Raw genomic sequence first — 8,554 nt, 5'->3', positions numbered from 1 at the left:
TTGTTGAGAGAGGGGGGAACTAGTAAGCCCCACGGAACAAAGACATTCGATATGAGATAGACACGAGGGCTTCACTCAATGAACCTCTGACATATCACATGTATTCGTGGCATACTAAACAATACCCTTAATTTGACTATATATTCGAAAATACCTCTAAAAATCACATTATTTAATTCCCTACTTATACGAACCCAATACACCTTTCCAATTAAAAAAACCTTACTTTCATTACATATTGTAGGTATCCATTTTTTCATTAACATTTTTTACACTACTTTATATTTTTTTCATTAACTTTGAGCTCCATTTTTCATACATGCCAATATAAAAACCCTTTACCCCCTATTATATGCTCAATACATTATGTGATTTTTTTCTCAATATATATCCCCCAATATGAACGCACATGATATGGTATTTCTCCCCAGTGAAGCCCCCATGGGGATAGGTAAAAGCCAATTAGTCAAAGTAGGCATAGTATAAGACAATTTGGTTCTATGGGGGTTGGAGTAGTCACTTATGGGTGGAAGACCCATTGGATTTCTATGGGCAAAGTTCGGGTTTCTAAACACTGATGCAATTTAGGATTATGCCTAGCATCAATTCTATCAGTGCATGGTAGATCCTAACCCTTTTCACTAGTTTCTACTTTGGAATTGGTATTGTTTAGTTGTGCCTCCAGAGTGGTGGTATCCTTTGTTTTTAAGTTCGATTAAAAACAAATATCTCAATCACCTTTAATTGATCCTAATGTTATTAAACACATCAAATAACATTTTGTTGTACAAAAGAAAAAATTTGAAAACCCAAAATCTAAAATAACGAGAACAATTTATGATTATTATTATTATTATTCATCTATATCCATTCAACATTTTATTATAATTACTCATCTATATCCATATAACCTACCAAACACAGAATTCCTTCCACTTAACCAGCAAACATGAATCCCTTCAACTTTCCAATCAAACATCGAATTCGCTCCACTTTTTCCATTTTTTGTATGACTGATCAATAAAGAATTTTAATGTGATACAACTAGTACACAGATGATAGCAATCACATAACATACATTTATATTACTAGCACAACCACACTAGTAATGTGGTTGATATACGCGGAAGACGTCATTTAACAAAAACTCCTCCATATTTATCAAACTGAAACCCTCGATTTCTTTGGCCTTTTTTTAAAACAATATATACTAGCACAACTATGAAATTATGAGTATATCGGTGTGGCAACTGAAGCCAATACATTGCATCAAAGTATATGACAACAAACATAATTTAGAGAACTCCACAAATCTCTTCAACCAAGCTTTTTCTCATCGCAACCCCAAACAAATGGTTCATTTATTTTAATTGTTCTTGTATGAACTATAAATTAATGGTGAAGTGGTTTTGATTTGATGCTTAAGATACATTACTTTTGAAAATGCATAATATGATTTAAAATTTATAACATGAAAATCAAACTCCAAAATTAATTTGGAAATTGGATGGATTCCAAAATAGAGGTTATGTAAATCATAACATCAGTGCTTTTAAAGTAAAATTGAGTATATCATGAATTTGAACAAAATCACACCTCTGTGTACTCTATCAAATTTGATGTAAAAAGTACTGAAATCTTCAATACCTCAAATACATGTGTTGATATGAATAAGTCAAATATGTCATTCTAACATGATGAATTTGTATAGTTTAAAAAAAAATCCACAATAAAACACTTTCGATATAAATAATAAATAAGGATCAAATAGTGAAAAAAAAAAAAATCATATAATTTTATAATAATCAACCTTACTCCCAGTAAAATAAAACAATCACATTAGATTCCCTTTACTTTTCAAGACAGACTTTATTGTGCTCTATATAAATGAACCGTTTACCTCACTTTTAACAAACCTGGACTTTTTAGAAATTAATATCCTCGATTTTAACATTACTTTTAAAAATGAAAATATATATTCTTTCCAATAAAATCAATAATACAAACAATGTTATTCATTTACTATCACATTACTTTAAAATATATATTCTTTCCAATGAAATCAATAGTACACCCAATGTTATTCATTTATTATCGAACATATCTTCCACTCGCATGTTCTTCATATCATTGTCCTATCCATTGCTATTGTTGACCATATAAGACGTAATTTCGACAAAGTATTAAAATTATATATTAGCACAAATAAATAATATATTCAACATTAAAAATTGTATTATTACCACAAATAAATAATATATTGAACATTATTTTTTTTTCCAACATTTACACTATTCGACAAATACAATTAAATGATATAGTTTTTCTTTTAATAAAATTTCAACATCATTCTTTTGCCACCAATCCTCTTGAACTTCTATTCTTTTCAAATTTGGTAGCTTGTCTATCCCCGTCGGCAATCCCTTCAACGACTGGCAATCTGTTATGGTCAACACCTGAAGTTTAGGCATGGTTTGTTCATTCCACGCGACATCTGATGATGAACTTCCCAGACTCTCTAACACAGGTAAGTACCTCAGCGTCAAACTTTCTAACATCGGAAATGCACTCATACTTCCCCATGTCCCGATCCCCAGCTCCGTCAACCTAATGCACCTGTATAATGACAATACCCTTAAATATGGCAATCTCTCCAAGGGAGGAAGATTCCCGAGTTGAAAACATCTCTGAAAATATAACCTCTCCAATTGCTGAAACTCGCAAATACAATTCGGTAGACTTCTGCCATGGTAATTTTGAAGCCAAAATCTCTGCAGCTTCTTCATGCTCTGCATGTCTCGGGGGAGATCCTCCACCACATCATGGTCTTCCACATCGAATACCAATGTCAGGTCCCTCATCTCCAACCAACTTCCCATTATACCCATTTTAATTCCTGACCGTATTCCCTCGACTTCAATTCCTGCCTTTACATGTACAGAAAGCTTCACTAAATTTGAGCAATTTGTGAGATCCTTCAAACTGCAAACACTACTCTTCACTTCCTCCACCTCCATTATACTGTTTTCCGATGTCTCTGATGTCCACAATAATAATGTATTCAATGATGTAAGTTGAGAGATCTCTCGGGGAATCCCTGTTAAGCTACAACAATGGCTTAAATTTAAAGTCTTGAGATTTTCAAGCTGTTCTATCGTACAAGGCAACGATTCTAGCTGTCTACAGTCACTGAGATGCAAAAACTGAAGCTGAGAAAGATTGCATATGTCTTCAGGTACATCCTTGATTAAGGTCTCATCCAAACCGAGATACTCGAGCTGTGTAAGATGCCACAGTGACATGGGCAACGATTCTATTTTGGTGCCAGACAGATCCAAAACCCTGAGAGAGGTGAGATTGACTAAAAAGCCATCTGGAACCTCTCTTAAACTTTCATTATACTGCAACATCAAAGTGAGGAGGTTGGGGCAGCTGAAATCTGTTGGCAAAACAGAAATATTGTTATGCCCAATTGCTATTCTTTTGCAATTATGGATCCCTTTTTCAGCGGCCGGAAACTCTTGGAGGTTTTGACGTGTCCTGAAGAAACATTGCTCTTCCTTCTCAGCAATATACATTGCCAAGTCATGGACAACATCGTGAACCTGTATCATCCTATAGCCAACATCCTCATCATAAACACTCTGAAACAAGCAGCGTTCTACTAATAAATCTACATACCTGAGTCCCAAGTCCATTAAATAGCTGGTCTCTCTGCTATTGACCAGCCCCTCCCCTATCCACATTTCCACCAAGTCGTTTACAGTGATCCACCAATCTTCGGGAAAGGTAGCACAATATAAAAAGCAATTCTTCAAGACGGAGTCAGGCAAACAATCGTAACTCCATTTAAGCCGCCAATAAAGACCTTGATCAATGCCGCTGTATCCTAGAAAACTAGGATCCATATTTTTGATCTGACACAAAGCAAGATGCCAGTCATTTACACTAGTCTTACCCTTCATGGCTGCCGCTACAACATTTATGGCCAACGGCAGACCGTTACACTCTCCCGCAATTTGTGTGGCCACATTCTCTATATCTTTTGTCGGAGCACTGCCTGCTCTGAAAGCTCCTCTGCAGAACAATTGCCACCCTTCATCGCTGGATAGCGGTTGCATTTCTATGGAGAAGTCATCTGCCCCCATTCTTCTGATGACATCAACGCTGCGCGTAGAGATTAGCACTCTACTACCTCTATCATTATCCAGAGGGATGCCCAATTCCTCGTCCAGTTGAAATTCCGTCCACATGTCATCTAAGACCAGAAGAAATTTCTTTTCACTGAGAGATGCAGAGAGCTGCATCTTTGCTAACTCAACACTAGAGCTGCTCTCAAGATTTAGATTGATTTGCTTTGCAATATCAGTCTGCAAGGCTGAAATGCTATAATTTTGAGAAACAACTGTCCAAATTACGGCTTCGAACAACTCACCTTTCTTGTAGGCATTGTAGATAGTTTTGAGCAAAGATGTTTTCCCGATACCGCCCATGCCGTAAACTGCAATTATGCGAAATCGCTGATCTTCGTCGTCAAGCCATGTCTGCAGCCGCATCTGGCAGGATTTAATCCCCAATCCCACAAAGCCCGACTGTGGTACTGGCTGAAGCAACGCCTCCGATTGCAGTGGTGCCGCCGCTGCAATCCCTTGAGCACTGAGAAATGTTGAAAAATCCCGTTCAAGATCGATAAAGAGTCGATCAAAATTTGCATTCCATACTCTAACTTGCGGGGAGACTCTTGGTCTACAGAGGAAACAATCTACACACCGTTTCTGTATCTGGGCGCGATCCACGACTTGTTTGGCATCCTGAAGAGAATGCTGGAGCCTTTCCACCCAGTCTTTAACGGTGTCTGGTGGACTTCTTCGCTCGCGCTCAAATCGATTGGCAATATCTTGTAAGAGGGCTTTCGTACGACGCAGCTTATCTTGCAGAAGGACACTATTTTGATCCAAATGAATCACATCATCTATGAGTAGGATCAGTGGAGAAATAACAATGCTGCTTATGGCAGTGGACGCTACTCCAGTCAAAATGTCCCCCATGGCCTCTGCAACTTGAAACAAAGACACAGCAGAGCAAAAACAGAAACAGAGACAGAATGAAGATGCAGAGAAAAAGTTCTGCAAATTTGTATGCAACGGAATTGAGGAAAAGCAAATTAAGCAGAAGAAATTTGCAACTAACTTGTAGGTATGCGGTTGAACTGGATGCAGGAATTGAGAGGAAATCGTTGGAATTAATAGGAGAAACTGCGGTTTTTCTTCATGTTGTCATTTTATGCTTTGCGTGTTACTTTTGTCATCGCATCTTTTGCTTGGACTATTGAGGATTGAGGCTCTGTGATGTAGACAAAAAGATGATGTGTGGTTTTTTGAATTTTTTTTAATTAATTTATTGAAATTAGTGAAAAACTTAATTAAAATAACATAAAATCAAAATTCCAATTTAAATTTTTCAATCAAATTTAAACATAGTAAAATCACACTAAAAACAAATTCTTAAAAATAGAAAAAAATAAATCCAACTATTAAGCCAAAAACAATTGTGTTTTTTTTTAAATTTAAAACAAAAAAATCCAAATTATACAAATAAAATTCATAATTTTCTTGTTGTTTTTCACAATGTTAATTAAGTTTTTTTTTGCGAAAACAAAATTGCAACCTCAATAAACAATGCTTTTTCCCTTACAGCTGGAATCATCTAATGATTCCAATTTCCCATGCTTGTTTTCTTTGTGTTCACATCTTGTCCTTTGAGTTTTGCTTTGGTGCTAGCATCTAATGCTTTGCGTTCTGTTCTGTCGGCAATGACCTGTTATGTTTTGATACGATGTGGCGTGGGAAAAGAAATAAAGACGTTTACCCCAATCAAATATTAAAGTGAACCGAAGACATATTCCACGATAAAACTTTAAATTGAAAGATACAAGTCATTTAGAGAAGATGCCTTTCCAATATTTTCTTTTCTTTTCAAGGTATTCGACTCTCCGACTTTCAAATTTTCTAATGCTATATTTTTGTGTTAAGATTTAATTACCCAAATAAATTAAGTATTTATTTTTCATAGTTTTTAAATTAATATATTGTAAAAAGTTTTAATGATGAAAACAAATTCTTATTGATACTCAATTAATTAGATTTAGATTTTAAAAATATTTTCTTATGTGTATAAGAATGCTAAAAAAAATAAAAATTAATTATCTCATTTAAAAAATAAATATTTTTTTAATTTCCAAATTAAATGAATAAGATGAAGGCATTTTTAATGTTAAAATAATTTATTTTTTAATATTCAAATTAATTAAATATAGGTTTAAAGGAACTTCTTTAATTAGGACTAAATTTAATATAAGAATGTTTTTTAAAAATAATTTTAAAGTAGATTGATTTTTGTTTATATTAAGTTTTTTATATTTTGGAAATAAATTATTGTGACATTGAATATATTGTGAGTATTCAGTTTGTGAAGAAATGAGTGATTTGCAAGGCGTATGTCTTGAGACTCTTATTTCATAAAAGTAAAAATGGAAACTAAGTTAATTTAGATATAGAAATCATTTTTTTTTTTAATTTTTTGAGAAACATCTACAAAGAAAGTAATTTATAGGTAGACAAGTTCAACAAAGGCTCATGTCTCACTTTCAAATATAGGGATGTCCTTGTAATTATGGTAAATGCAAATAGGGGAAGGGACTAGTGTTCCACCTTGAACCGTAGGAGATGGCCTTACAATTATGATTATATCACTAGCAATTGCACCAAGAGGTGCAAAGGAACGCTGATAGAAGGAGTGGGGGAATGTGGAAGGAAACTCTCGCCTTGCGCAACATGTTAAGCTGCAGCAACGATGTCACCTTATGGGGTGTGTAATGCCATGCTGAAGCGGATATACTTTCTGACCTTCGCACCTCAACAACCATTCCATTCCTTGCAATCAAAGGGGGTCATATCATCGAGTTCAATGGAAGGACTATTAGAACTATCCCCACTACTTGCCTTCTTGTAAACCCATATATTGTTGAGGCATGCTAGCTCCAACAATGGTTTTAGGAAATAGGTTTCAATGCATCCTTGCCTTCACTGAGGCAAAAATACACAGGTGTCTCTAGCAAGTCCCTCAAAATTAAAAGAATCTCTGAACTTGTTGCAATGTCCCGTTCTGAAAAAGTTCCATGGGTTAGCGTCTATGCTACTGCTACAACAATTACGATATAATTTTTTACTTCCTTACATACATATTCAATGCAGAAAGAGGCAGTCTAGGCATACCAATGCAAGACGTGAGTTGAAGGGAAAGATAAAAATGTGGGATGTATTTCCTAACAATATGGGTTTCATAACAACATTGAGTTGGCATTAACCAACTTGGATCTCAATGAAATAATGCTACAACCAATCACTTTTAATGACGGTGATGCTCCTGAGGGGTCATCCTCCACACCACTAGATGCAAGTATTGGATAGGGTCTAGAAGGGGAGGAGGATGGAGTAGAGAGCAATAAAAATGGTGGTGATCTTGATGATTTTGACATTCAAATGGACGACAAATGAATTTCGAGATTTGTACATCTATAGTTCTAGTATCTACCTGATTTTCTATATGTCATTGGCATTGCAATCTACAGTATCAGTAGAATATATGCCATACATTTTGATTTGATGACATCAAATCACTCAATGAGAAAACTACAATTTATGGTTTTAAGTTCTAACCTCTATTTTATGTGTAATGAATATTTCGATTCTTGTGTGTTTAATGTGGTAATTCATTGTATCAATATTTTGTGGATGGTCTAAAGGTTTTGGAACTTTATGTCTATATTTTGTTTTTATATTTGTAACATTTTAATAGAGATATATATAACATGTTCCTTAGTTCATATTTCAAGTGTCAAAGTTTCCCACGTTGGACACTCATATCCACATGTCATGTGTATCTTGTATCCCAGACTCATGTGATTTAATTGATGACTCGTGAACTTGGTGAGACATTTTGAAGGGCAGGATAATGTAGTTAGTCTTGTTGCAAGCAATAAAAAGGGTTCTTTCGTTGGTGAGGCAATGAAATCTTTTATCCCCTTCCCCAAACTCACATGTTAAAGAAAAATGTTGCTAAGAAATTGACCTTATTTCTCTTGATTCTATTATATTTACAGAGACACACACATAAACTTGAAGGAAATTATTTGTAATCGAGGAAAATCCTAATATCCAATAAATTATCACACTAGAGGGTTGATTGGAGGTACAATCTTGGTCTCCCCTTATTCATTGTGAAATTGGGTTTGGAATAATGGTACATCGGTAGTATTTGTTGTCTAATCACTATGATTCCAATTGATCTAAATGGATCCTAGAAAACCTCTAAGTCTTCAAAGTCTTCACATAGTTAAAAACTATTGCATAAAGAAACCTTTGAAAAAGGCGGATTACACTATCGGGAGCGAAAAACATAAAGAAAACGAGAAAAATAGAGCCTATTGGAAGTCAAAGGAACAATGCATCGGAGCCATCGGATTTGGCCAATCAACGGTCCAGATTTATTCGGC

General features: G+C 35.0%; 1 protein-coding gene across 1 annotated transcript; it reads right to left on the bottom strand.

Annotated features, from left to right (window-relative positions):
* Nucleotides 1-2,291: 2,291 nt before the first annotated feature.
* Nucleotides 2,292-5,168, bottom strand: LOC149149660 (disease resistance protein RPS2-like). Its single transcript, XM_089440857.1, has one exon. The coding sequence runs from the start codon at nt 5,046-5,048 to the stop codon at nt 2,292-2,294; it is 2,757 nt and encodes a 918-aa protein (XP_089296983.1). The 5' UTR covers nt 5,049-5,168.
* Nucleotides 5,169-8,554: the final 3,386 nt, after the last annotated feature.

Source organism: Pinus tabuliformis, chromosome 9, assembly GCF_031772625.1.
Source record: "Pinus tabuliformis cultivar Carrire ecotype Pingquan chromosome 9, CPIR1, whole genome shotgun sequence".
In the NCBI taxonomy this organism is placed as follows: domain Eukaryota; kingdom Viridiplantae; phylum Streptophyta; class Pinopsida; order Pinales; family Pinaceae; genus Pinus; species Pinus tabuliformis.
Note: the sequence above shows the minus strand (reverse complement) of the source record. Positions and strands in the feature narration are given on the sequence as shown.

Coding starts and splice junctions, on each gene's coding strand:
- LOC149149660 (XM_089440857.1), bottom strand. CDS start 5,048: ATGGGGGACATTTTGACTGGAGTAGCGTCCACTGCCATAAGCAGCATT.